Source organism: Alternaria arborescens (assembly GCF_004154835.1).
Source record: "Alternaria arborescens strain FERA 675 chromosome Unknown contig_33, whole genome shotgun sequence".
Taxonomy (NCBI): Eukaryota; Fungi; Ascomycota; class Dothideomycetes; order Pleosporales; family Pleosporaceae; genus Alternaria; species Alternaria arborescens.
In genome coordinates this window covers 158,553-186,132 of record NW_021167888.1, presented here as the reverse complement: position 1 = coordinate 186,132, position 27,580 = coordinate 158,553, and the positions used below count along the sequence as shown (strand labels likewise).

General features: G+C 52.2%; 9 protein-coding genes across 9 annotated transcripts; 5 read left to right on the top strand and 4 right to left on the bottom strand.

Moving 5' to 3' along the window:
* Positions 1-435: 435 nt before the first annotated feature.
* On the top strand, positions 436-4,938 carry AA0111_g10254 (Brefeldin A resistance protein; the record flags this gene model as incomplete). Its single annotated transcript, XM_028643983.1, has 5 exons — positions 436-1,866; positions 1,921-2,225; positions 2,281-3,455; positions 3,503-4,508; positions 4,566-4,938. 5 exons carry the CDS (start codon positions 436-438, stop codon positions 4,936-4,938), a joined length of 4,290 nt encoding a protein of 1,429 aa, XP_028502211.1.
* A 691-nt stretch (positions 4,939-5,629) lies between these two features.
* Positions 5,630-6,967, top strand: AA0111_g10253 (hypothetical protein; the record flags this gene model as incomplete). Its single annotated transcript, XM_028643982.1, has 1 exon — positions 5,630-6,967. The coding sequence occupies one exon, from the start codon at positions 5,630-5,632 to the stop codon at positions 6,965-6,967; it is 1,338 nt and encodes a 445-aa protein (XP_028502205.1).
* A 694-nt stretch (positions 6,968-7,661) lies between these two features.
* AA0111_g10252 (hypothetical protein) lies at positions 7,662-9,626 on the bottom strand (the record flags this gene model as incomplete). The annotated part of the gene is made up of 1 exon (XM_028643981.1): positions 7,662-9,626. One exon carries the CDS (start codon positions 9,624-9,626, stop codon positions 7,662-7,664), a length of 1,965 nt encoding a protein of 654 aa, XP_028502206.1.
* Positions 9,627-12,301: 2,675 nt separating this feature from the next.
* AA0111_g10251 (hypothetical protein) lies at positions 12,302-13,017 on the bottom strand (the record flags this gene model as incomplete). The annotated part of the gene is made up of 3 exons (XM_028643980.1): positions 12,302-12,619; positions 12,672-12,866; positions 12,916-13,017. The coding sequence occupies 3 exons, from the start codon at positions 13,015-13,017 to the stop codon at positions 12,302-12,304; spliced, it is 615 nt and encodes a 204-aa protein (XP_028502207.1).
* A 1,646-nt stretch (positions 13,018-14,663) lies between these two features.
* Positions 14,664-17,159, bottom strand: AA0111_g10250 (CTD kinase subunit alpha; the record flags this gene model as incomplete). Its single annotated transcript, XM_028643979.1, has 3 exons — positions 14,664-15,641; positions 15,690-16,962; positions 17,014-17,159. The coding sequence occupies 3 exons, from the start codon at positions 17,157-17,159 to the stop codon at positions 14,664-14,666; spliced, it is 2,397 nt and encodes a 798-aa protein (XP_028502183.1).
* Positions 17,160-20,069: 2,910 nt separating this feature from the next.
* On the top strand, positions 20,070-21,104 carry AA0111_g10249 (GTP cyclohydrolase 1; the record flags this gene model as incomplete). The annotated part of the gene is made up of 2 exons (XM_028643977.1): positions 20,070-20,738; positions 20,802-21,104. The coding sequence occupies 2 exons, from the start codon at positions 20,070-20,072 to the stop codon at positions 21,102-21,104; spliced, it is 972 nt and encodes a 323-aa protein (XP_028502160.1).
* Positions 21,105-21,866: 762 nt separating this feature from the next.
* On the top strand, positions 21,867-22,675 carry AA0111_g10248 (hypothetical protein; the record flags this gene model as incomplete). Its single annotated transcript, XM_028643976.1, has 2 exons — positions 21,867-22,070; positions 22,130-22,675. The coding sequence occupies 2 exons, from the start codon at positions 21,867-21,869 to the stop codon at positions 22,673-22,675; spliced, it is 750 nt and encodes a 249-aa protein (XP_028502159.1).
* A 256-nt stretch (positions 22,676-22,931) lies between these two features.
* On the bottom strand, positions 22,932-24,639 carry AA0111_g10247 (Carboxypeptidase 2; the record flags this gene model as incomplete). The annotated part of the gene is made up of 3 exons (XM_028643975.1): positions 22,932-23,858; positions 23,915-24,363; positions 24,420-24,639. The coding sequence occupies 3 exons, from the start codon at positions 24,637-24,639 to the stop codon at positions 22,932-22,934; spliced, it is 1,596 nt and encodes a 531-aa protein (XP_028502155.1).
* A 1,011-nt stretch (positions 24,640-25,650) lies between these two features.
* On the top strand, positions 25,651-26,961 carry AA0111_g10246 (hypothetical protein; the record flags this gene model as incomplete). The annotated part of the gene is made up of 1 exon (XM_028643974.1): positions 25,651-26,961. The coding sequence occupies one exon, from the start codon at positions 25,651-25,653 to the stop codon at positions 26,959-26,961; it is 1,311 nt and encodes a 436-aa protein (XP_028502154.1).
* Between the last annotated feature and the right edge of the window lie 619 nt (positions 26,962-27,580).

Below are 27,580 nucleotides of genomic sequence, written 5' to 3'. Positions count from 1 at the left end.
CATCAGAGCAGTCTAGACAAATCCGAATTTGCTCTTGCTGCTGGGGTGAATACATGTGCCAATCATACCAGCCAAAGTTTGGCCGTATGCAGGTGTACCGCTATGGTCGGTCCCCGTGGCTTCCTTGTCTGGAGTAAGTCCCTGCTTCGTCCGGTATCAACGGTTGAAGCAGTGACTACACACAATTCCGCCTGGCGACGTCAGCAAAGTCGGAGCCGCTGATGTGAACGCCCGAGTCTCCCTAGACTCTTCTGGACGATCGGTATCCACAACAGTTTCCCATAGGCTCCTTTATATGAAAACGACCCCGATATTGATTCCAGTAGTGTTTGTCCAGACCAGTCACCTCCAAACTCCAAAATAAATTCTTTAATACCTAATTGTCGATTCACATACGGAGTATAGTTCTGGCCTAACCGTGGAATAAACATCAAGATGGAGCGAAGGAGGAGCAGTGCTTATAACATACCCGCCGGCGCTGGCGAGGAGATCATGCGAACAATATCCCGTACATTCTCCGGCAAATCACGACACGACGATGATATCGAGCGAGAGCGGGAAGAAGACATCACAGACAGCGATTCCGCCAAGACGAAGGTGGAAGAGTGGAGGCTTGCAAACGATGTAAAGAACATTCAACAAAACGACCCTACTGAGGGACGAAGACTAGGAGTTACATGGAGTGGACTATCCGTCAAGGTGGTTCCTTCAGACGCACGTTTGCAAGAGAACGTGCTCAGTCAGTTCAACATCCCGCAACAGATTAGGGAGTCACGACAGAAGCCCGAGTTGAAGACAATCCTCGACAACAGCTTTGGTAGCGTGCAGCCTGGCGAGATGCTGCTGGTCCTAGGAAGGCCTGGTTCTGGATGTACCACTCTACTAAAGATGCTTGCCAACAAGCGAAAAGGCTACGCACAAATCGATGGCGATGTACACTTCGGTTCCATGGACGCCAAAGAGGCTCTGAAATACCGTGGCAACATTGTTATCAACACCGAGGAGGAGCTGTTCTTCCCTACCCTCACAGTAGGCAAGACTATGGACTTTGCTACAAAACTCAACATCCCGCGCACTTTACCAAAGGATTCTGCAAACCCCGAGGAGTATCGCCAGAAGTTCAAGTCATTCTTGATGGACTCCATGGGCATCTCTCACACCGAAGATACCAAGGTTGGCGATGCCTTCGTTCGCGGTGTCTCCGGTGGAGAGCGCAAACGAGTCTCTATCATCGAGACTCTGGCCAACCGCGCTAGCGTAGCCTGCTGGGACAACTCCACACGTGGTCTAGATGCCAGCACAGCTCTGGAGTACACTCGTGCTCTCAGGTGTCTAACAGATGCGATGGGCATCGCTACGATTGTTACGTTGTACCAGGCAGGTAACGGCATCTACGACCTTTTCGACAAAGTCCTTGTGCTGGACGAAGGCAAGCAAGTTTTCTACGGCACTCGCGAACAAGCTCGCCCTTTCATGGAGGAGCAAGGCTTTGTATGCAGTGAGGGTGCCAACGTGGCCGATTTCTTGACCGGTGTCACGGTGCCTTCTGAGCGACAGATCCGTCCCGGATTCGAAGGCTTCCCACGCAACAACATCGAGCTGGAGCAAGCTTATCAACGGTCTTCCATCAAGGCTGCCATGGAGCAGGAACTGTCATATCCTACGAGCGAAGCGGCAAAGACCAACACCAAGCTGTTCATCGAAGCCATGGCGATAGACAAGTCCAAGCACCTCCCAGCATCATCACCTATGACTGTGTCATTCTACGACCAGGTGAAGGCTTGCGTGGCTCGACAATATCAAATCCTCTGGGGTGACAAAGCGACGTTCATCATCAAGCAAGGTTCAACGCTCTTCCAAGCACTTGTAAGTTTCTGCCTATGTCTTCGCGCTCGACTCTTACTGATTTTCACCTTGTAGATTGCCGGATCCCTCTTTTACAACGCTCCCGCAAACTCGTCCGGACTGTTTGTCAAGGGAGGAGCTCTCTTCTTGGCTCTGCTGTTCAACGCGCTGTTGGCCATGTCGGAAGTTACGGACTCCTTCTTCGGCCGCCCCATCCTCGCAAAACACAAGAACTTTGCCTTTTACAACCCCGCAGCTTTCTGTATTGCGCAGATCGCAGCTGATGTGCCGATTCTACTCTTCCAGGTATCCATGTTCATGATTGTACTGTACTGGATGGTGGCTCTGAAGGCTACAGCTGCTGCTTTCTTCACTGCTTGGTAAGTAACGGATGATCTTGCTCCATCGATGCTATATACTAACATAATTTCACAGGTTCGTCGTATATGTTGTCACCTTCGTCATGACTGCGTTCTTCCGCATGGTTGGTGCCGCCTTCCCCAACTTCGACGCTGCCTCCAAGGTCTCTGGTTTCTCGATTACAGCTCTCATTCTATACATCGGCTACCAGATTCCGAAACCCAACATGCATCCATGGTTCGTCTGGATTTACTGGATTGACCCGCTCTCCTATGGATTTGAATCTTTGATGGCGAACGAGTTCTCCGGACAAGACATTCCCTGTGTCAATGCCAACCTGATTCCGAACTTCCTCCCTCAGTACCAGAACGGTGTCAACCAAGCCTGCGCAGGTGTTGCTGGCGCTAGGCCTGGTGCTACCTCGGTTAGTGGTGATGATTACCTCAGAAGCCTCTCCTACTCGAAGGGACACATCTGGCGAAATGTTGGAATCTTGTTTGCCTGGTGGTTCCTCTTCGTTGGTCTCACAATTTTCTTTACACTTCGATGGGACGACGCAGCCGGCTCTGGAGGATCTCTCCTGATCCCTCGTGAGAACAAGAAGAAGGTCCCCCGCTCTATCACACCCGGTGATGTAGAAGCTCAAGGAAACGAGAAAGCGCCCAGGACAGACGGCAGCAACGAGAAAGCCACTGAAACCCAAGACTTGAGTGCCAACCTTATGCGCAACACTTCCGTCTTCACCTGGCGCAACCTTTCGTATGTTGTCAAGACCCCATCTGGCGACCGCACACTGTTGGACAATGTTCATGGTTACGTCAAGCCCGGTATGTTGGGAGCTTTGATGGGTTCATCTGGTGCTGGAAAGACCACTCTTCTTGATGTCCTTGCCCAACGCAAGACTGACGGTACCATTCATGGAGAGATCTTGGTAGATGGCCGACCACTCCCGGTTTCATTCCAACGTTCTGCCGGTTACTGCGAGCAACTCGATGTTCACGAGCCTTTTGCGACTGTCCGAGAAGCGCTTGAGTTTTCTGCCCTACTTCGTCAAAGCCGTGACACTCCCCGTGAGGAGAAACTTGCCTATGTCGACACTATCATCGATTTGCTTGAACTACACGACTTGGAACATACTTTGATTGGTCGTGTTGGAGCAGGTTTGTCAGTCGAGCAGCGCAAGCGCGTCACTATTGGTGTTGAGCTTGTTTCGAAGCCTTCCATCTTGATCTTCCTCGATGAGCCTACTTGTAAGTCCACGTAATCACACTCTCAGTACACCACTAACATTTTCTAGCTGGATTGGACGGTCAAGCCGCTTTCAACACTGTTCGTTTCCTTCGCAAGCTCGCCGACGTTGGTCAAGCCGTCTTGGTCACCATCCATCAACCTTCCGCCCTTCTGTTCGCTCAGTTCGATACTCTTCTGCTTCTCGCAAAGGGTGGCAAGACTGTCTACTTCGGTGACATCGGTGACAACGCAGCGACTATCAAGGAGTACTTCGGTCGATACGACGCTCCCTGCCCTCCCAATGCCAACCCTGCAGAGCACATGATCGACGTGGTAACTGGCACGCACGGAAAAGACTGGCATCAAGTCTGGCTTGACTCACCTGAAGCGGCTCGCATGCACCAGGACCTCGACCACATCATCACTGACGCTGCTGGCAAAGAGCCCGGAACCACGGATGATGGCCATGAGTTCGCCATGGATCTCTGGACTCAGACCAAGATTGTTACACACAGGGCGAACGTGAGCATGTACCGCAACATCGACTACGTTAACAACAAGTTTGCCCTCCACATTGGTACCGCGCTGTTCATCGGTTTCAGTTTCTGGAAGATTGGCGACACTGTAGCTGATCAGCAGCTCGTCCTCTTTGCTCTTTTCAACTACATCTTCGTCGCACCAGGTGTTATTGCTCAACTGCAACCTCTCTTCATCGACCGTCGCGACATCTACGAAACACGTGAGAAGAAGTCGAAGATGTACTCCTGGATCGCTTTCGTCACCGGTCTTGTCGTCTCTGAGATCCCGTACCTCATCATTTGCGCCATCCTCTACTACCTCTGCTTCTACTACACTGCCGGTCTTCCCACCGATTCCAACAAGGCAGGTGCGGTGTTCTTCGTCATGCTGGTCTACCAGTTCATCTACACTGGTATCGGTCAGTTCGTTGCAGCCTACGCACCCAACGCTGTCTTTGCTTCGCTTGTCAACCCGCTCATCATCGGAGTGCTCGTCTCATTCTGTGGTGTCCTTGTGCCATATGCGCAAATCCAAGAATTCTGGCGCTACTGGATGTAAGTACCCCCAAATTACCATGAACCTAGCGAGCAACCCTACTAACACTGTTCCAGTTATTACCTCAACCCATTCAATTATCTGATGGGCGCGCTGCTCGTCTTCGCCGATTGGGAATGGGATGTCAATTGCTCCGAGTCAGAGTTCGCCATGTTCGATCCCCCATCTGGTCAAACATGCAGTGACTACCTGCAAGCGTGGATGGCAGGCCCGGGAAGCCGCACAAACCTAGTCAACCCTGATGCTACCTCAGACTGCAGAGTCTGCCAATACACCAAGGGAAGCGACTACCTGTACACGGTAAACCTCAACGACTACTACTACGGATGGAGGAATGCGGCCATCTGCGTCATCTTCGCTCTCTCGAGTTACGCGCTGGTGTACGGTCTCATGAAGTTGAGAACCAAGGCTAGCAAGAAGGCGGAGTAGATTGCGCGGTAGAGTGGTACCGTTGGTAGTATCGTTATCTTATTTCATTCATCAAATGTTGTCTTTTTCCCGTCTTGGTTGCATCTTGAATATTTTGGTCATCTGTAAATATGTCGACCATTTGTCTTTGTACTGTCTGCATCTAGAAAGTTCTCTTCTCCGACCACTATAGACCTTCTCTGGGCTCAGCGCGTAGTCTTGGAGTTGGGGGTCAAATTTAGTCTGTAAATATATTGTAATACTTGCAAACACGTTTGCTGAGCCCAACTGTGATTCTGACATGACGACTGAGATGATGACACAAGTCTAGTGTCTTCGCGATGTTTTTATGCCTCCAATGTCGACCTTTGTGGCGGGACAAGGTCGTAGCAGCAAGCGCAAGTAGGTACCAGAAAATGGGTGCTCAGTGCAATTGGATAGCCACAAACAAACGACGTGCAGGCAGATTTAGATACATAATACTTTAGTTGGAGAAGATTTGACATGAATGGCAATTCTCACATACCCTATTGCCGGGCACTCCCAACCACGTGCACCGCGACTACGCTAGTGAGTGAGACTCCACCACACGCGTCCCACCTATAGCCGACAAGTCGCGTTTTTCGGCAACCTCACTTACCGCGTTTTGATTGCACACCACAATACTCAATTGCTCATCGTGAGGTGCGCGAACAACGATCGCAAACACACAATGCCGCCAAAAATACGTAGAGTGCCCGGTCGCAAGGCAGCGGTAGCTGAGGAAGCGCCTATTGCATCACCTCTCAAGCCGAGTCGCGCGTCCAGAGCCGATGCAGTCGAAGCCGCTGTTGAGCCACCAAAGAAGCGTGGACGTCCCGCAAAAGCGAAGACTGAAGAGCCCGTTGTCCAAGACGCGCCGAAGCCCAAGAAACGCGGTCGCCAGCCTAACATTGCGCCTGCGCCTGAGCCTGAGCCTCTTATCGAAGCGCCTGTAGTCAAGAAGGGTAGAGGAAGGCCCAAGAAAGAGGCTGTGCCCGCACAAGAAGAAGCACCAGTACAAGAACAAGCACCCGTCAAGAATCGTGGAGGCCGTCCTCGCAAAGCAGATGTGACCGCAAACGCGCCGCCAGCTACACCCAAGCGTGGTCGACCAGCGCGCACTGCGGCCCTCGATCTCGACCGGGTCACTGGTCCCTCTCGAATCGGCAAGCGGTCGTCTCCTCTCACAAAGACCAAGGCTGAGCCCAACATCGCCCGCCGTCTTGATCCACGCATGCGCTCCAAGCTGCGCACCCGCCTACCTCCAGCCAAGACTGTCAAATCAGAGCACGTCACAAAGCCAGCCCCGAAGCCAACCGCCCGAAGAGGACGACCGCCCAAGGATGTCGCCCCTGTTCCAAAGCCAGCTGTAGTCGAGAAACCTACGAAGCCCGCCAAGCCTCTTGCTCCTCGCAAGATGCGCGGCCACACCTTGCGCCAGATCCCAGATCAATACGTGGCGCAGGTAGATCAATATCTCCAGGACCTGATCGAAGCCGACGAGGAGCAGCTAGAAGAGATAGACGAGGAACAAGAAGAAGATGGCTTAGTCGTGGAGGATGTCGTGGAGGATGGCCAAGACGTCTTGGTCTCTTCAGAACAAGACCGAGAGCAGTATCAAGACTACAGTGATGATGGTGGTGTCGGTATGGATGGCCAACAAGACGGTGTTCAAGACGACGAGGACAACCAAGCTGTTGTCGCACAACAGGACGAAGAGGGCGCCGAGGAACTGCCAGAGGGCGTGAACAATGACGAGGTACCCGAACAGACCAACGGAATCCACGTCGTTCCCGAAGACGATGCCCAGAGCGAGAACGCCGAGCCGATACCCCGGATCGAGATGAGCGTGCAAGAGGTTGTCGACATGGAGCAGGATGGGGCTGTCAACGTACATACTGAGGTGCATACAGAAATGGTGGTTCCTGAGAATATTTCTGAGGACGGTATGGATTTCTTCCATGGCGCCGAGGAGGATGGCCTGATCAGTGGTACTCCTGCGCCTCCTGCGGCTGTTATTTTCAGTTAAGCAGCCTATTTCCGGTCCGGTCTGGAAGTACACATCTGTCCCTCTTCATGTTCGCATACAGAAGTGGCATTATCATCGCAGTAGCAGGCAGCTTTCGCATAGCGGCCATTCTTTAGGTGCTATGATATCCGGTTAGTGGGAAGCAATTAGCTCAGTAACAGACTCCAGGTCCTATACATAGGGTTAGCACCCAAAATAGGGATGCCATCTGAGCGCGTTCGTCTTATATACAGATACATGACTTGCGAAAAGAAAGTCGCGTCTGTTTCCAGTCGTTTGAGTGGTTGCTAATAGACTGAGCAGGCCACATGTCACCTAATGAGTGATGTTTTCAGTCTGGTTTTTTGCCATCACTAATCAAGTCTCTAATACAAAGATGACGGTTGTGATGTGCTCTAGATTAGACATCAATGCACGTTGTGTTAGAGCATCAATGTGACATTCTGTGCCTACCACCAAGGCAGATCTTGTAGGCAACTCAAAAGGTAAGAATCATATCTAGATATCATTACTACCTTGTTCCTAGCACGAACTTTTTTAGCTACCGCTAACGATCGACAGTCATCCGCTCTTCACTGTCTCCGCCGTACCCGGCCTACTCGTCTCAAAAATGCTCCTCCGTTTCCTAATCTCCTCGCCCCTCATGCGCCAGCCCGTCCAGCAACAGAACCCCAGTCGCTCAACTTCACAGCAGCTAATGGGAGAAGATAGAATTCCCCTCAGTATGCTCATGACCATGGCCATGGCTGTGTCCACCAGATGCACCATGGTTATGGATCGTGGTTCCACTCGACACTACCCTAGAGGTCATCGACTTTGCGCCACCACGAGCTCCACCGCTGCTCGCATGGTACACGCTGCTGGCAGACTCTTCGAAGCGCTCCATCTCGCGACACTTCTCTTCGTACTTGGCCATGTACTCGTCGCGTTCACGATCGGCGGCGTGACGAGCCGAGATGGCACGTTCCTTTTGTTCGCGAGCTTCATTGAGCAAAGTGCGAAGAGAAGTGATCTCAAACTCAAATTCGGCGGAAGAGTCGTCGTATGTGGAGATAGTCTCGGTGATCTCCTCGTACTTGTGCTTCCATGCGTTGAGGTCAGAGTGAGCGCGGTCGCGAGCGTACTTGAGGTTGGTGATCTCGGTTTGGAAGATGACTAGCTTTTCTTGGAGACTGTTGATCTCGCCGGTGAGGTGGCCGTGTTTGCCGCGTGAGTCCTCGCCCTCACGGTAGAGGACCTTGTTGCGTTCGGTAAGAGTGTGAATCTCGGACCTGATCTCAGTGATGGTCAACTCGGCGCGACGGAGGGATTCCTCTAAGTTGTTGATACGGCGGTGACCGTCCTCAACCTTGCGGTGCTGGTCATGAAGGTCTTCCTTCAGCTGGTCACGCTCGATCACGATGAGGCGATGGTCCTCGCGAGAGCGGTCGATGGCATCTCGAAGCTCAGTGCGCTCAAGCTCAAGGTCTCTCAACTTCTCCTTGACTGAGACGACCTCACGCTTGATGTGTTCATACTTGAGTGAAAACTCATTGGCACGGGCATCGGACTCTTCCCAGCCAAGGATTTTGGCCTTGACCTCACGGCGGAGACCGTCAATGGTAAGGGCATGATCATCACGCTCCGTTTCGATAACGCGGACAACCTCCTTAAGCTTGTGGAGCTCGCGTTGTACACGGTCATGTCGCTCCGTCAGTTCAGTGTACTCGCGAGTAGTCTCGTCAACTCTAAACTTGGCACGCTTCAGCTCCTCGTGAAGGCGATCTTTCTCATGGAGATGCTCATCCCTCTCAAGCTCGAACATCTTGATGCGATCGGTAAGGGTGAGAACCTCCTTGCGAGTAGATTCGAACTTGGAAGTAGTCTCGCTGTACTTGCTCTTGAGCTCAGTGTGCTCACGGAGAAGCGTCCTAAGTTCGCTGTGATGCTTTTCCGAGTCGAATCGAGCGGAGTCGCGCTCGCCTTCACAGATCTTCAACCTGGAGTAGGCAGCTTCTAGCTCAGACCTAGTCCTTTCGTGTTCGCCGTGGGTGAGAGTGACAGAGCTCTGAAGCTCATGTAGCTCATGACGGGTGCTCTCAAGGTCACGGTCCCGATCGGCGAGCTTCTTCTTGTGGTCGGTCACTTGAGTAAGTGCAGCAGTGAGCTCAAGTATGAGCTTCTCCACCTGCCTCTTCCTCTCGCCGTGCTCGTGGCCGTGGTGCGAGTGCTCAGCTTCCTTGCGCTGAATCTCCTCAGTCACTTCCTCAACTGTGATGAGAAGCTCATCCCTCTCGCGAACGAGACTGTCTCGCTCAGCCATGATACGAGACCATGACTCCTTTAGCGAAGAAGCCTCTCGGGAGGCAGTAGACATAAGATCCATCAGAGCGAAGAACTTGCCCTCGGCTTGCGATGTGAGCTCTGTGGACATCTTGCTCCGATGTGACTGGAGGAAGCTGCTTGCTCGGCGTGAAGATGAGCTCGTCTGCCGAGTGGAACGGCGTGTCAAGGATGAGCTGTGACTTGCACCATTGGCATGGTTTCCAAACGAGAAGGATCGGTTGCCTGTAGGTGAGGAAGGCTCAGAGAAGACATCTCGGATTCCACTAGCTTTGAGCTTCATGATAGTAAGCTTTTCTGGTGTGATGTCGGAATTGGCTGCAAATGTGTCGGCCATTTTTTGATCATGAAAAATACTGTTGTAATGAAAAGAGTACTGAAATGCCAATTTCTAAAGGATGGGCATGAGTGAAAAGTGGTACTTATGCTGTCGATGCTGTCGATGCTGTCAATCAATACCCCGCCCACATACTACGATAGTGCATCTAAGCGGCATATCTACGCGTCCATTGGCGCCGTCTGTTGCGCGATTAGACGAAGTGCTTGTGGCTTGATGCTCGAAGACAGATTCGTGGATATGACGCAGTATTCGTAGAGCGTCTGGCGAATTGGGGAAGTCATCCCAGCTGCCGCTCGCTGCGCTTCACTGTTACCGGAAAGGCATATACAGCAGCTTGAAGCCATGCATGGGATAAGTGGGACCGGTCCTGTAGGGTGTCGGCGACTTGGGAGGTGGAGTTAACCATGATGGTTGGAGGAGTTCAGCTTGATCAAACATCGTCTAAGACAAATCAGGCCGGGCGTCGCCATACCTATGCAATGGCAATCCTCGGTAGTGCAAGGTCAGCGACCGTCGCCTAGCACTCCTCGCTTGGTGGGTCATTCTCGACTGGATGATACCAGGTGCGGGTAGATCACAAGGGCTGAGTATCTCGATGCTGCAGATTGCAGATCAAATGTGGGGGACGGGCCGCGCTATCACCCTCGCTCCATCGCTAGACGTCGCTTGCTTCTTTCGGCCGCTACATGACGCCTGAGCTTTCGATAGTCCTAATCGAGCGTTTGCCCTTCCACGCAGTGGAGAAGTCCTGAGCCAATCATGCTTCTTGGAGCGCTGGATCGGACCGTGATAATGCAATCGATCACGTCGGGGACGGCCGGTCGATGAGATGACGACTGCCATTGAGGAACGACCCACATCTGAAAGATATCTGTAGCACGATATTCACAATAAGCGACGATGGAAGAGCCGGCGGTTGGGAAACGTCGCGTCGAGTTTTTGTGGTGATCATCTAGGTAGGGTTACCGGTCCAGGTGGTTGACGCTACTTATGTAGTCATGACCCCCACTATCGGCGGCGAAGAAGCAATGAAGTACAGGAGTTTGCATTGCTAACCTTCCGTAGTTCTTTGGGGAGAGAAAGCAACAAATCTCCAGGGTCAATCTCGTTTGGCTTTGCTGTGCGCATGGCTGTTTGTGATGCACGCTGGCGGAAGTTTCATCGTTCCTTCATGGTACATACGCAATCGGGTATCCGCACTGGGCAATGAACGTGGGTACACGGTACGTGGGTCCGGGAGTTCCGCTACTCAATCATTTTACTAACGGATGTAGAAGTCAATGTACAGCCTTCTGGATGCTTCTTCAGACCACCAGAGTGACTTACGGAGTCACGTTTTGCCCGGAGTGACGCGGCTACTCGATTCCGCATATCGCGCGGCAACTACTACACACACTCTTTTCTTATCCGCTCATGGATGTTTTCGCCCGCATCACATCTGATGTATTTCAATCACATTGTGTGTGCTCCTAGTAGGTCGTACCTAACGTGACCTGTTGAGCATTCTTGATATAGTGCTCTCCACCGGATCTTCTGATAGGCTTCAAACCTATCTTGTGCTACGGGTTGGTTCCTGCAAGACCATATTCAGAATCATCCGAAATTACACAAAGGTTTATTGCCCAATAACCACACAGAATACAGGAGATGTCACTTTGAGGTAAGGGATTTTACCCGGACAGAGGCAAACGAGTAGCCAGATTGAACGACGACTGATGATAATAGTTACACACAAGCATTGAGGTAGTTTGCCCACCCTCAAGTCTTGGAAAAAAGCCATGAATTCGTTACTCGCATGCCCAGTCTTCCTACCACGAACAATCATTTTGTCGATTCAGTTCACATCCATATCAGCATGCGCACACCCTCGAGACCGCTGCAAAGCAAACGATTGGTATATATGTGAATGCAATTCAGGCTGGCTGGTATGTTATCATGTTTTGTAGTAATAAGCCTGCTAAGCAATACCTCTGTAGCTGGCATCCAAACACAGGGGTGGTGGTCACCGCGTAGACATGTATCTCACTGAGTCTTCATCAGCAGGCACACAGACGTGGGTAGTAGCGAAGGACTACCCAGTACCGAGCGATGGGGGCTTGCAGTGTGTAGAGGGTGGGTGTGATGAAGGAAGGAAGGAATACGAGCGTGTTTTGAATAGGTAGGCTTTTGAAGAGGACACCGTTAGACTAGGCTTTTGGCAAACCCGTCGTTACCATAGACACCTGCAACGGCACAGGCTTGCCCGATTCGTCAAGCATCCACGTGCTGAAAGTTCTCGTCTTCAATTCTTAATGGTCGTTGCAGCTCCCTTTTATACTGGAAAATCTCTTTATTATGTGATTAAATACTGTTTCAACGTAAAACACATCTCTCTACACGACGATGGGCTTACCGAGGGCATCGGGCCCATCACAATGCAAAAGCCCGACCTAACGTTGAACGCGTACCCGCTACTCGAAAAGAAACTCCATATGCTGATGTATGGCAGTCGGCCAATAGTTGTCGAGAGCACTCGAGCGTGCCGGAAACTAAGACCGAAGTGCAAGAAAAGGCTTAGGCAGCGCTAGTAAATTACAATATCTATGTAGCCTGAACCGCCTCGTTATGATCCCCGTCATTAAATCTATATGAGAAAAGCGTCTTGTTTTCATTGACATGGAACACGTTACTCCTCAGTCCAAGGCCCACCTCTGCGAATCGCGATCAGCCAACGGCACCACGTTATAATTTAGACGTTGAACATAGTAATCGTCTTCTAGCTCATGTGCTCGCGGTTTGCGCTGCACCTGGCCTAACAGAATCGGTTTCAGTCCTTTCTTGAAGTTGAACAAGCAAACAGTTCCTACAACGAGCGCAAGAGCCGAGAAGCCCAGCGCAACGCAAGAGTAGAATACCATCTCATCCTTCATCAGAGTTTTAGAAAGTATTGTATGTCCATAAAGAACGAGCAGTCTGCTAATCAGATATGCAATTGTTGCGGCATGGAGGAGCTGCGACATGAAGTGTTAGCGAGTGTCAGTCTGTAAGAATCGAAGGACGCACCAAAGCAAACCCCATCCCAATCCGGCGCTCATGCCTTACAAAATAGACTGCGATAGCCACATGTACAAGAGTAGCCGGAAGGATCGAGAGAGTCAACGAGAACTCGGGCTCCACGTAATGGACGTCGATGAAGGCGTAAATGAATATGAATGCGAAAACAAAGTAAGGTGTGAGCTTGAGAAGAACAAGATAGATCTGCTTCGGGTTAGCATAGCCGGGAAACGACAATAGTGGGAACACTTACCTGATAGATCATGTATTTTGTTTGTATCTTCCTGTCAGGACTGACGTGCTGGTACAAAGCCCAGGAAAACTCACGGTATAGTCCCCTGGCTAACCAGCACATGATGACACTGCAAACGCATGTGACAACTAGACAAACCATCAAGCCGATCGAAACCTTCTTCCGGAAAGGCCAATCAAAATCCGCAAAAGGCGTGCCGAACTGGTCGTGATTAAGAAGGATCCTATCAGCTGCATGTCGGATTTCGCCGTATTGAAGAACAGTCGAGATTGACAGGCATATGTTGGCGACGCATTGCGCGAAGATCTAAACGTGAACGTACGAAGTCAGTAGTTGTTTTGCGTGCACTCCGTGAGGTGGCATCACTGACCTGGATGTGATTCTTGATCCGATATGCATCAAGCGTTAATATGACTTGGAAGAGACATCCCAAAGTATTGACAGCGAGCGTCAAGGGCGTGACATAGGCGAGTGGCACTTGGTATACGACTGAATTAACCCAGTTAAGATAGACGATGAGTATAACCCTAGAGACGTTAGGCGATCGTTCCAGTGCTAGGCTTTGCGGGGTGATACGAACGTCTGTATAGTAATATTCGTAAGGGCTTGCACCGCAGTAGTGCCAAAAAAGGCCCATTCCAATCTCGTTTCCGGCCGCCACGAGACCATCGTGATTGTTATTTCCTGATCGAGCGCTCTACACGCCTAAAGAGGTAATGCAAACAAAAGTGGCGCAATCCAGCCAGCCACAGAGAAAAGGCAGCGGAGATTGTGTGTGTGTGACGGGAGAACCTCTTTAGCAGTCTCGAAGGGATCATAACAACGCGCGGACACAAGCAAAAACCTTCAAGTCCTACCCGTAGTTTGGCACTTTCCACGCAGGGGTCCACTAGGACAAGTCGAATACGGGAAAGGAGTTTCCGTGCTATGCCGTATTCAGCCGAATGTTGAGCCACCGCAGCTGAGATGCACGCTAAACTATCCCCACTTCTTACGGCGAGCGCTCCCGACACGTCGATAGAGCTTCTGATTGACAGATATCAAGTCTGACAATGCGGTTCTTCGTCTCTCGGCATCTCCGCGTGGGGCAGCACCGGACTAGCGCCTTCTCCAGCATGACAACTTTCGTACAACTCTTCTTCGTATCATCAACCCAAGCTCAAGACACATCAGATCCAGGCTAGGATCGTGGCCATGCTTCACTTTCTGTGTTGAGGAGGGTCAGCTATGGCGATGATTTAAAGGGTCTCTTACGCACACAGGCCCGTCTACGATCTGCTGGTTCAGGTACGCCGATGCACGACTTACGCCAGGGTCACCCCTTGGCCGTTACGAGATTGAGGGTCAAAAAGATCCGCGGACAGCAGAAATGGGAGAACAGGTGCATAATGATTCCATCTCTCTTTGGTAAGATGCTTGTCGGACTCAAGGAGCGGCCGAGAGAAAGTTCCATGATCTCCACATGGTAACTAAATAAGGTCTTAAAGTCGGCCAGACACCTTTGACCGTACCATCTCTCCACTCAGTAGACTTTGCTACTAACAACTGCTTTAGAGAACGATGGAAGAGCCATGTAGTGTCAAAGTGGAGAAAAGGTATCTTATATCTATTCAAGAAGTGTGATGGACATACATATATTGTATTCCGTCTCAAAGTCGCGCGAAGATTGAACATACCTCTAGCCATACAAACATTACGCTATCTAATCAGCTTCGCTATCGCGGCTTCGGATGAGATATCCCAGCACTCTACGCCGTCGCATCACCGCTTTTCGCTCGCTTAGCCTCCCTTTCTTCCCCTACATTTGCGTCAGCGCGTCTTTTACCCTCGTCTTTCCTCGCTGTGTCCTTTTCTTCCCGCGCAACACGCCGCGCCTCTTTGTCTTGCTTCTCTTTCTCCTTCCGGAGGGCTTTGCTCTCGAACTCGTGCCAGTCACCCTCCAGCTCCTTCAGCGCATCAGCGCGTTTCGGTGGCGGCGCCTCGCTTGTGAAGAAAGGGTGCTCGAGTACGTCGGCGGCCGTGGGTCGCGCGTTGGGATCGAAAAGGAACATGGCCTGGAGGAGCTCGAAGGCCATAGGGCTAACACGATCTTTGTACTTCTCCTCGAAAGTTGACTGCTTCCGTTCGGTTGGGCGCAGTAGTTCAAACCATTGCATATCAACGATGCCAGGCCAGTCCTGCACGGTGGGCGTGCCCAGTATGTTATAGATCTTGTCCAACTGGTTGATCTCGCCACCATCTCCTGGGAAGATAGCGTGTCGTGTGAAGATCTCCACCAGTACGCAAGCGGCTGACCAAATGTCAACAGCCGGCCCATACTGAGTTTCTCCCAACAGCAGCTCCGGTGATCGGTACCAGATGGTGATGACTCGGTTCGTATAGTCGAGCTTGCTGCTCTTCGCGTAGAATCGTGCGAGACCGAAATCTGCCAATTTCAACTGCCCGGTGTTTGATACCAGGATGTTCGCAGCTTTGATGTCTCGATGTAAAACGCCGCGACGGTGGAGGTAGTCTAGACCGTCGAAGAGCTGTTTTGCCAGATCTTTCTTGTGTGATTGTTCAAGCTTGAAGGTTGGGTGATTCAAAAGACCAGTGAGATCGTGGGATAGGTACTCGAAAACCATGTAGCAGTCGTTCTTCTCAACCATGACCTCTCGTAGATTGACGATGTTGGCGTGGTTGAGAGATTGCAGCAACTTGACCTCGCGAATCGCGGTGACCGGAAACTAATAGTTGTTAGCATTGTCGTGTCATCACTTGTTGGATGTACTTACGCCATCGCGTTCACCCTCCATTCGGATCTTCTTGAGGGCAACCATGTCCTTTGTATAAACATGGACACCCTTGAACACCTTCCCGTACGTACCGGATCCAACTACCGATTCGTTACCTGGCTTCCTGTAATACACTGACTCCGAAGCTGCATGTTCAGGAACCAGAGTAGGTCGGGGCTTCATGCGTTTTCTTGTAACAATCTTTGTCTTCGGTACTTGAGGAGGTGGTGTCCTTCGAGCAGGTCGCGGATCGGAGCGCGGGTCAGGGCGCGGGTCAAACCGCCTATCGTCAGGTCGTCGTGGTGGGTATGGCTCTCTGCGATCTCTGATATCTCGGGGATCTCGAGGGCTTCGCAGGTCTCGAGGGTCCCGTTCACGAACATCGCGTAGGTCTCTCATGTCTCTCGGGTCACGCAAGTCTCTGTCTCGTGGCTCTCGGAAGTCCCGCTCTTTGCCACGATAATATGGAGGTTCTCGAGGATCCCGCATATCTCGAGCGTCTCTATCGCGAGGATCCCGTACATCTCGGTAAGCCGGTTTCCGGTCGTAATAGTTGTCATATCGTCGGTCTCGTTCCCTGTTGTCCCGCTCGCGACCGCTGTCGTAACCTCTGTCCCTGAAGTCTCGATCTCGGTCGCTTCTTGGTTCCGGGCGGCGGGGGGAAGCTTCACGCGCTGGGGCTACCACCTTTGCCTTGGGAGCAAGAGGAGATTCTTTAGGAACTGGTTCTGGTCTCTCGGACTCTTCCAACCCAGGCTTTGCTTTACTCGCTGGTGGTACTGGGTTCTTTGTCTTCAACGAAAACCCAAACCCTGACTTTGGCGCCGTCGGAGGTTTCGCCGGTCTTTTTTCCTCTTTAGGGCCTTCGTCTTCTACGCGCAAGTCTTTGGATGGGCGAAATGGATTATCGTCGGCGTCGACAGATGCAGAATCAGCAGGGGCTTGGGATGCGACAGCCGGTTGTGGACGTGGTGCTTCAGTGGCGGGGCGGCCGCCTCGAGTGCCGGATGCTGGCGTCCATGACAGGTTTGAAAATTGTGTAGGCGCGGTACCACGCCCTCGTCCACCAGGTCCGCCAAACGGAGGATTTGCGCCAGGGCCTGACATGCGTCGGTCGGGACCATTGAAGTTGTTGCCGCGGTAACTGCCATGACCTCCGCGGTGAGGACTGTTCTGAAAGCCAGGTTGTGGATACGACTGATTTGGATAGTAACCGGGTGATTGGTTTTGATGGTAAGGGGACTGGTTTGGGGTATAGCCTTGCATGGGAGACCTGATGATGTCAGCATGGGAATGACCAAAGGCCAACGGGACTAGGACTAACCCTTGATTAGGATATGGCTGGTTGTTCCAACCGCCTCGACCACCATGATAAGGGGACTGGTTTTGAGGAGAATATTGGTTCTGGGCAGGATACGGTGGGGATTGCTGAAACCCACCACGTCCCTGGTAATGATATGCTCCCCTCATGTTGCCTTGGTCCTCCCGGCTCTTGGATGCGTCAGAGTTGTACCCTGATCCAGGTGCTGGTGAGCCTCGGCGTGAGGTGATCCTATCTGCGAGGGCAGGTTTGCCAGGATCTGCTCCTTTGTCCAAACGTTGGCGCGGTCTTGATGTAAAAGAGGGCGATCGGGATGAACGACGTCGAAGGGATGAGCGAGGTGAGCGACTCCTACACGGGGGCGGTGAGTCTCTGCGAACTGAATCTGGAGATCGTCTACGAGGTGGGCGAGAGGGAGATCGAGCACGTCTGGAAGCTCGACTGCGACTTCTTGCCCTGTCGCGGTTGTTGTAAGACTTGTATGATCGTTCCCTGCGGTCGTCGAACGGCGAAATAGGCCTACGATCAGTCCTTCTCGGTGACGTTCGCCGAGGCGATATTTCACGCCTAGATCTCCTCTCCAGTGAAACTGATCTCTTCCGTGAACGATGCGCCACTGGCCTATAATGACTATCGACAGAGGGAGAGCGGCGACGATTTGAAGCCGTCGGGAAGTATGTATCGGGCGTGGGCCTTCGAGGCGGTCGGTCGCGGTCGGAGCGTGCAGGTCGTGGAGAGTATGCCCTGCTGGGAGGTCGACCCGGCGAGTACGCACGTCGTGATCTGGACGTGGAGCGTATAGAGCTACGACTCCCTTGTCTTTTTACGCGTTTCGCGGAGCCTCTCGGAGATGGAGAACGCGGGTGGTGGCGTTTTGAGGATGGAGTCGTGTCGCGATGGTGGTGGTGGTGTCGATGTGAGTGGGAAACCCTGTCTGCGCTGGCTTCCCTCTTCGAAGCTCGATAGCGGTCCTCCCCAGAGGTGCTGCGACTGCGGCGACGCGCGCGCTCTCTACTCAAACTTCCCTCGCGAGAACGTCCTCGCACGTGCCTGGCCGATGATCGGATGTGCGTGTCTGGTGCGCGATGTCTGGAGGAGTCTCTGGCAGCTCGTGGCACTGGTGACGATGTTCGGGCTTCGATGTTCCTCTCCCGTGACCGTTCCCTGGATCGCTCGCTATCCCGAGTAGACGAGTCCTCTGGTCTCCACTGGTCTATATCCTGAGCCCGTCGCAGGGCAGCCATAGAGGCAGGAAGGTCATCAGAAAGCGCAAGGTTGCAGCATCAAGAGGTCCGCGGATCAAAGTGCCACGGCCTAACCGAGCAACAAGGAACTCAAGCACCTTGCTCTCAGCCTTACGACGAAGTAGTAATAGAACTGAAAAACAACAAAAGATGCGGCTGCGACTGAAATACACTCCCAGATGTGCTGCCGGTGATGCGCTTTCCTCGATGTTGCTGTCGTGGCCGCAGACGCTGCAGTGCCTTCTCGCTCGTCGGTCTTTCGCCAGCCGCTATCGACAGCGCCAAGCCCCGTGATCAAGGTCGCCCTCATTCTGTGCATGGAAGCCCCTCCATGCCGCCCAAGATTCCAGCCTGCTCCCCGATTTCATCTGTTTCAGCACATCCTTCCCACGTCTTCTACTTTGTATATCATGCTGCTGTCCACCAGATGTGCCATACGGCTTCACGACATCTACATAAAACATGCGAAGCAATACCACCGCTACCTTGCCGAAGTCCACCCTGCCCCTTGGAAGCAACAGAGAAAGCACTTCTCAGCAGCAGACCATAGCAACTCTGGGAGGACGATAATCAGACCACAATAACGGAATACACTAAGAGATGAATCTTGGCTGACCCAGACACTGATCTTGTTGTGATTCAACTGAGGTCGTCGTAATCATCGCTTGTCGTGAGCATTCGCACGCTGCGACGAGCCAGGCAAGCATGCACATGACGTGGGAACTCAATACCTCGTCTTGTGCAAGGGAGGGAAAATGGTGTAGGTCGAATGCTGGAAGCGCCGTAGATGTAACCTTGCGGCCTAGAGCCTTTGGGTCTGAGGTATTCCACAGGCAGCCAGACGCGAGAAGCTTCAATACGTGAACCAGGCTCACCTTGTCGTCCAAGCAGTCGTCAAAGACAAGTGACGCGACAAACGTGTATATGTTCCAGCACAAGCCAGAAGCATACGCAGGTGAGTGACATGCGTATGGTAATTGTCGCCCTGGCCCGGAGGGGGAACTGAGGGTTGAGAGCGACAAGCAGGTGAGACAAAGCCCATCCACGACGCGAGTTAGACGCAGTATATGTCAAGAGTGAGGCACAGTGCGTAATTAGTACACGACTGCGCAGGCGTGTTATCAACATGTCCAAGCAGGAGGCCGAGGTAACTGTGACAATCCACCTTCACCACCGTCGCCAGTGGAGGCCCTGTCCTCCCTCGACGCATATCGCACCATGGTGTGGTGACGCGTCATAGATTGCGCCGTGGCTCGAGAATATAGATGGGCGGTGCTGTAGAGAATGCGCCGTGCTGGTGGTACGATAAGGTGAAGCTGCGGGGACCAAGCAAGGGCCCTTAAAAAGGCCTCTTCATGGCGGTTTGCCCATCCTCTGCATCGTCGCTAGATGTCGTGAATATCAAACGAGGCGCCAGCGGTATTGGCGATGTTGTGCGTACCTAGCGAAGCATGTGTTGATGATGATGGAGGGTTGGGTATGGAATGGGTGGTAGTTGTGTTGACTGGCGCTCCTGCCCTGCTGCTCGCCTGCCCGCTTATCACGTGCAGACCTGGTCAGAGCGTGAGGAAGGTGTGGCGTCATTGCAAGTACGGAACGCTAGTCCCTATTTCGACGCTTAGGACAAAGTTATTCCATTGTAGTCATACAGACCCGGGCCGCAGTACTATTCTTCTGCGGAAGCCATGCGCCAGTCCGAACATGCTTGCCTGGCCCTTGTGCCCTCTCTGACTCTGTAGTTTTTATCCTCCTCCACCTAGTACAGATTTCTTCCCCACAAAAAAAGTTAAAAGTCCAGCCAACCCCCCCGCCATCATGGATTCCGACTCGCCCAAGCCCAAGTCCGCGGTCCCCTCACATATGATGAACGGCGGATCCCCCCTCAGACTTACCACCGAGGCGCGCGACAAGAAGGAGCGAGAACACCTCTTTCATGCTATAGAGACGTCCAACCGGGGTCGCCAGCCAGTAAACTTTGACGGGCCGACTAGCTACTTCCCCGCGAAGTCTTCCGTCGCGAACATGCACACTGACAACCGCCATGTCATGGCAAATGGTCAAGTAGATGCCGAGGACCCTTTCGAGGGTACCGTTGCGCAGACACCACTCGCGACCAGCCGGGCCCACAGCCCGTACACGCAGCACCCCACCATCGACTTCGACGGGCTTAGCTGGCCCAGCAAGGGTACGCGGGAGAGGAAGGAGGCAACCGAAGAGGAGAAGGCGGCGAACCTCAAGAAGCTGTCTGGCGCTGTCAGGACTATGCTCGAGTGTCTGGGCGAAGACCCCGACCGTGAGGGGCTGCTCGACACACCAGAGCGCTACGCGAAAGCGTTGCTCTTTTTCACAAAGGGCTACGAAGAGAACCTGCGCGACATCGTCAACGGTGCTGTCTTCCACGAGGACCATGACGAGCTCGTCATTGTGAGGGACATCGAGATCTTCTCCCTTTGCGAGCACCATCTGGTTCCCTTTATGGGCAAGGTTAGTTCTGACATCCTCCCGTCTCATGCAGTACCAGAAAATGACAACTGACCTCTTGTACAGATGCATATCGGCTACATCCCGAACCGCCGCGTGATCGGTCTGTCCAAGCTCGCTCGTATCGCCGAAATGTTTGCTCGCCGTCTCCAAGTACAAGAGCGCCTCACCAAACAGGTCGCTCTCGCCCTCTCTGAGATGCTTCAACCACAAGGTGTCGCAGTTGTAGTCGAATCGAGCCATCTCTGCATGGTCATGCGCGGCGTTCAGAAGACGGGCGCAACAACAACTACAAGCTGCATGCTCGGATGCATGCGGTCACGAGACAAGACTCGTCAGGAATTCTTGAACCTTATCAATAGGCGGTAGGGATGACATTGGGCGAGAAAGTCCGGAAGAGTCGAAGTCACAGTTGACTTCATTCACCGCATCATGTGCTACCGTTGCACGACTTTGCACATTGGCGTTACATGGGACTGGCGTTTGCGTGAGGAGTTCATCACTCTCACTTTATATTAGGTGGGCGGGCATATTGCGTTGCATCGTTAGACGCATAAGCCTTTCAACAGGCGTTTCCTATCCTTTCACTTTCACGACACATGACTTTGTATCAAGACACGCAGATGATTTAGGCGCCCAATTTCTTGCTGTAAACAATACTTGTATATCCACAGTGACGAGTCAATTGTTCGAAAAGAATAGTAATCATTGGTTCGGGCATTCGTCGGCACAAAGCCAACCTTAACTCCGGGCCTCGCTTGTTCAACCTTCTCAAACCCCACCCACTCGGCGAACCGATTCTTGTACGCTTTCAGGTTGGCGTCTGATCATAGTGCTGACACTGGCATCGCATGCTACCATCCGATCCGTATATACCATCGGAATTTACCTACGCATAGCCAGCGATAACCCCGTTACGGCGTTGACGTTGGTGGTTCCATCATACTCGGTTTATGTGACACTCGGGCTATGAGGTACTCGGATTTCATGATGCTCGGATTTGGGCAAGATATAAATCCTACACCGTACAGGAACAGATGTTGCCCGTTACAACACTAGACCAACGTTCTCTGGCATATACTTCATATTCTCTTGGGCTAATCTCTGTCTAAAGCATACAGCGCTCACACCATGACATCTCCAAGAGGTTTTGAACCTTGCTGTCTCAAATCATTCAACTGGACCGGTACCCCGAGCGGTCACGAAGCGAAGCTCGCAGACAACCCAACCTACATCACCGGATCGAACTCTGAGGCTGCCGTCCTTATCATCCATGATGGCTTGGGCTGGAGATTCAAGAACAACCGTCTTCTGGCTGACCACTTTGCCAAAGAAGTTCGTCTCCAAACTCATCTATGGTTTCAAGTCAAGTTGCTAATACGGTTGACACGCAGGCAAACGTGACAGTCTATATGCCTGACTTCTTCGGTGGCGAGTCTCTTGACTCCTCCCTAATCAAAGCCGGCAAGTGGGCTGAACTAGACATGGAAGGCTTCAAAGCACGCAACAGCCGCTCCGTCCGCGAGCCCGAAGTCTTCGCCTGCGTCCAAGCACTCCGAGATTCTGGCTACAAGAAGATCGGAGCGGCGGGTTACTGTTGGGGCGGTTGGGCCGTGTTGCGTCTCGCGACGGAGAGGCTGGTCGATTGCGTGGTTTGCGCTCACCCTTCCATGATTACCGAGGCGGATTTTGATGGCCTGAACGTGCCGATCATGTTCCTACAGCCTGAGCATGATGCAATCTTCTCCGATGAGATGAAGCTGTATGCTTTTAAGAAGTTGGTGTTGGAAAAGAAGAGTTTGCCGATGGAGTGGGTACACTTCCCTGGTGTCAGTCATGGATGTTTGACAAAGGGGGACGAGACGGTTCCAGGAGAGAGGGAGGCCATGGTCAAGGCGAAGGATAGGGCGGTTACGTGGTGGAGGGAGTGGCTTCTTTGAGAGTGTCTTGTGGACTCGAGAGTATCCTGGCCTAGAGATGTTCCTAGCAGTTACTCATATCTGCAATACTTGTCACCCTTTAAATATAAGTTCACTCCTCCTCAACATCGTCATTTCAAAGCTTGCCACAATTTTCCCGATTTTGAGTTCATCCCAGCCAGTACCGGCTAACATGTCAGCTGCGATCAGGCTACATTTCTTAGTCTATTTATGCTAATGAGCCAAAGTTGGCACGTGATGACAAAGGCACTCGTCTTCAACCCTTCCTGAAAATGGGATATATATCTCCAACCCCCATAGGCACAATGCCAAAGGACACATAAGAATCGATGTTCTCAGGCTCCAGCGCGACAAAAGCTAGTCCTGCATTCTTCTGCGCACTGCTCACGAAGAAGCTACCTGCTGAAAGTTGAACATCTTGAACAAGTGTCTCTGTGGTCACGGTGTTGAGAATAGCGCCCTCGTAGTACGATGAAGCGAGGCTTGAAGAAGTGATGTTGTATGCCTCAATCTCTCCATGGAACACCTCAGGCATGGTCTCGACCTCCAATCCAGAGATCTTGAGACGTTCGGCGAGGTCAGCCCAAGCGCGAGGAATAACGTACCCTTCAGGCCGAGTGCGGGTCATGTTGGCAGTCGCAGGCGTAGTGCTGGCGAACTCAATGGGTAGTTGGACTACCTCACCTGTTCGACGATCGACCATGGTGTACGTGCGGTTCGAAAAGGTGGTGTAGTCGGTAATAACGATATCCTCCTTGCTAGTGATGATCTCTGAAATGGCCCCTTCGATGGTTCCCTTGACATCAGGCTCATCACGAGCAGTCTCTAGCACACCAAGAATCATCTGCAATCCTGCGAGGGTGCGACGCTTGAACTCTTGGCTCGCAATGCCGATACCGCGCGTTTCGAAGAGAAACGTCACGCATTGTGTCAGTCCCATTGCGTTGCGTCCAATCTTCGCATCGGTCCCTGCTTCCTCAAGCCGAGGTGGGTTTGTTCGCGCAGCGGTGACGTAGGGCTCCCCACGTAAACCTTGGGAGAGGAGAGACGCATTGATGGCAGGAGCAAAGACCGTCTCGGAGAGAGCGCGGATGGATGGATGAATGTTGAGGTTCTTGGCTGCGCTGTACATGCCATCTGCAGCATTACTATAGTTGCCAGAGTAGCGTGTTGCGGCACCATACTACAGAAACAAAGTCAGCATATGGTACACATGCATCCCGTTCAACCTGATTTTACCTCGTGCATGTCAATGGCGACATGTGGGGAAAAGCTGCTGAACCATGTTTTTATATCACGGGTCTGCTGGCGCGCAAGCTTCGTGTGGTCGCGGTTCGGGTCGAAATTTGTGGCCAAGGTGCGCTGGAAGTAAGCGTTTCCATCCGGGTTGTAGCGTGGTAACACGATGATGTCCATCTTCTCAAGGAAGCTGGCAGCCCACTCTGGATCATTGTCCATGGCACCGAGAAGGGCCAAAGTAGCCTCATCGCCTGCCGGCTCGTTACCATGAACTGAGCCTTGAATCCATACTCTCAACTTTCCAGAGGTGGCGTAACCGGTAGATGCGTTTGATGCTGACGTTGATAGGTAGACGTATGGGAATGTCTTGCCCTCCTCGCTCAGGAAGTCGGCTACGTCGTAGGTCATCCATGAAGGGTTCTTTGTCGCAAGGCGGCTTATAAATTCCTCTGCTTGAGTTAGATTTCGTTTCTGTAGCGGATCTGCACATCCATCATCGACGTACCCAACTTGTAATGGGAGGTCGCGCCTTCGGTTCCTTCTGTCCATCCCGGATCAAACGAAGCGTTTGGCAAGAACGCCGGACTCAGGAGTGTCACATCCGGCGCTGGAAAGGCTGTCTGCTCCACAAGCTGCGAGTCAAGGTTTACATTGACATGGTTCTCGCCATATTGAGTCTGCGCAAGCGCAGACGCTGCGAAGAGGGCAATCGAAGATGAGCGCATCTTCGTCCGATATCACCTCGAAACTGTCGACCAAGTGTCAAACGTCAATTTGCGCCTCTGGCATATTTTATTCCTCTCTTCTGCCCCCATCTTTGGATGTTAGCGATACGTCAGTCAAGACACGCTTTTGCCTGTTGGAGTAGTTTGCCAAGTAGAAATGGCCCTTGGCTGCAGTTGCTCCTGCCTTTTCTGGTGTCGTTTCCTGTACTTTTACCACGGAGATAGGCGTGTAATGAGTCGCTATCGCTAAGGAGCGGCATTTCTGCGGCTCTTGAAGTGTACCACGATGGCTATTGTAGGCATTGAGCTGGTAGTGAGGGCGGTATCGGAAGGAGGGTGAAGGCGACGCGACACGCGCGCGAGAAGATGCGGGATCCAGGCTCGGAACCGTTCCGATGCAAGAAGTCGCTACGAAATGTGCCACACGTCAGTGGCGTCTGCACCCTTCGATAGTAGAAAACATTCAACCGTCCAGATTGTCGTGGTGACGCGACTTTCAAGGCCTTTTAGGCTCTCGTATCGACGACGTCTCTCGAAACTGTGCACTAACGCTCACCAGTACTTGTGCACCCCCTCTATGCGAAGCATAAATGCGCGACAATAACTACCGAGGCCTTCATGGGTTTCAGGCATGCGCCATTGCACGTTCTGGAGAGTTGTCATTTTTCCGGTCCAGTGTTGAACACATCGCTTCAATCATGGCCCGGCAGAGAACCATAATGGCACTACCCCAGCTTCCCCGCCTCCGTCGCAGCAATACCCCGATTTCCCGACGCAGGTCAATGTCGATGCATGCCGGATGCATTGCCTTCCCCAGATGATCAAGCCTAGAATATACAAATTAGCAAAAAGCTTTGGGAAGAGTCGGGCTAGTCACGCGGCTCAAACACGTACACTAGGAGATGATTTCATCCGAAGCTCTGTCTTACATTCGCGCCGTGTAGTAGCCGGCATATATATTGGAACACGCATTGGCCTTCCAAGAATGTGGAATAACTCGCGACCAGAACCATGAAAGTCGCCTCATCGTTGTTTGCGTGCTTCGCCGCGCTATCTTCAATTGCTTCAGCACTCTCCATCACGAAAACGCAGAATTGGAACATCACAAATGACGTAGAAGGCTCCGTCCGTCTCAATGGGCTTGCTTTCCAACAACACGCCTTGACCACTTTCGGCGACTACCAATACGTAGCCTTCTACAAAACTGCTTCTGGGTACGGCAAGCACTACGTCAACTTAGGGCGGCGCAAGATCTCGCCTGCACTTGGAGAGTGGCAATATTTTGCATTCACCGATTATGTGCAAACTACTCTGGACGAACACAACACCATTAGCATGGGAATTAGCGGTGATGGCAAGATCCATCTGAGCTTCGACCATCACGATGTGCCACTCAACTATCGTGCGAGTAACACAGGCATTGCCAAGACAATTCCATCCGAGTGGACCGCTAGTGCATTTGGAGCTGTCCAACACAGTCTGCCTGGCTCGACTGGGCCATGGACACCGCTCACATACCCTCGTTTCGAACGTCTCGACAATGGTGACCTTCTCATGGAGTTCCGGATCGGACAGTCCGGTGCTGGTGACTCGTACATTCATCGATACTCTACAAGCTCTTCACAATGGAGCGCAGTTGGGAAATACCTGCAAGGTCAAGACAACAATGCATACATCAACGGCATAAGTAACCAAGGTGGAAAGCTCTTCGTCTCATGGACTGTCCGCGAAACGCCTACGGCCAGCACGAACCACGACTTCTACTTCGCCATGTCGGAAGACGATGGCAAGACTTGGAAGCAGACCAATGGACAAACCGTCGCAAAGCCCATTACGCCGACAACGCCCGGCATAAAGATATATTCGATCCCACAAAACAGCGAGATTATAAATCAGGAGGCCCAATGCGCCGATCAGAAAGGTCGCTTCCATGCTCTCATGCGTGACAACTCGACAGGTACGGCACAGTTCTACCACTACCTTCGAACCCCGGAGGGCAAATTCTCCAAGACCGCTATCAAGACATCCGGTCTCTCAACACCGCCATACCTCGCTTATAGAGGCAAGATCGCTGCTTCAGGCGACAATGTGATTGCTATCCTACCAGACCAGCCTAAGATGACTGTTCAGATCTGGGCTGCGACAGCGGGAGGAGCATACAATGACTGGAAGAAGTTGGCGGAAATTCCGAACTCTGCAGGCGAGCCATTGGTGGATGAGGAAAGGTTGGACAAGTTCAATGTATTGAGCTTGTTTATCAGGCAAGGTGGTCCTTTCGGAACAAGGAAAGTACAGGTTTGGGACTTCGCACTCGCACCTTAAACCCGTTGCATACACGAGTAATTCAATAACACAAGGATGTTGACAAGAAATCAGCTTCCTAATGCCCTTTTCTGTGCAGTTCTACCTTAGCGCTCTGCCACTCCTTGCTTACTGCTCATATATATGACATGATCGGAGCATGGAAGGTTTCTCGGAGGGATTATGGTATGCGCTAGCACGTCCAACGACATCATTGCACATCGGTCCCGTCCTCACTAACCTAATGTTTAAACGTCAACCTGGATACGCGAGAACGCACGTTCACTCCAACTGTAAGTCTAGCTGGAGTTGGTATAGTCCTATAGAGTTCCGCGGGGAAAACGCGTTCTCGGAAGCTCCGGTGTGGCTCGTTTCCTGTGTCTTGGTTCCACTCCATCATGCACCCGCCGACTACGCGCATGAGAGATTTCCAGCATTACGGAATAAGCGGAGTGACAACGGGGAAAAGATGCGGGGCGCGCTCATGCCTACCTATGTTGTCACGGAGAATGTAAAATTTTACGCTCTAGTCCTAGATGCATCGGAGTCTTGGGGAAGCATCGGAGTCTTGGACGAGTCTTGGAGAAGCATAAAGCTGGTGATGTCTCTCTACATGATCCGTATCGGACCGGATACCAAT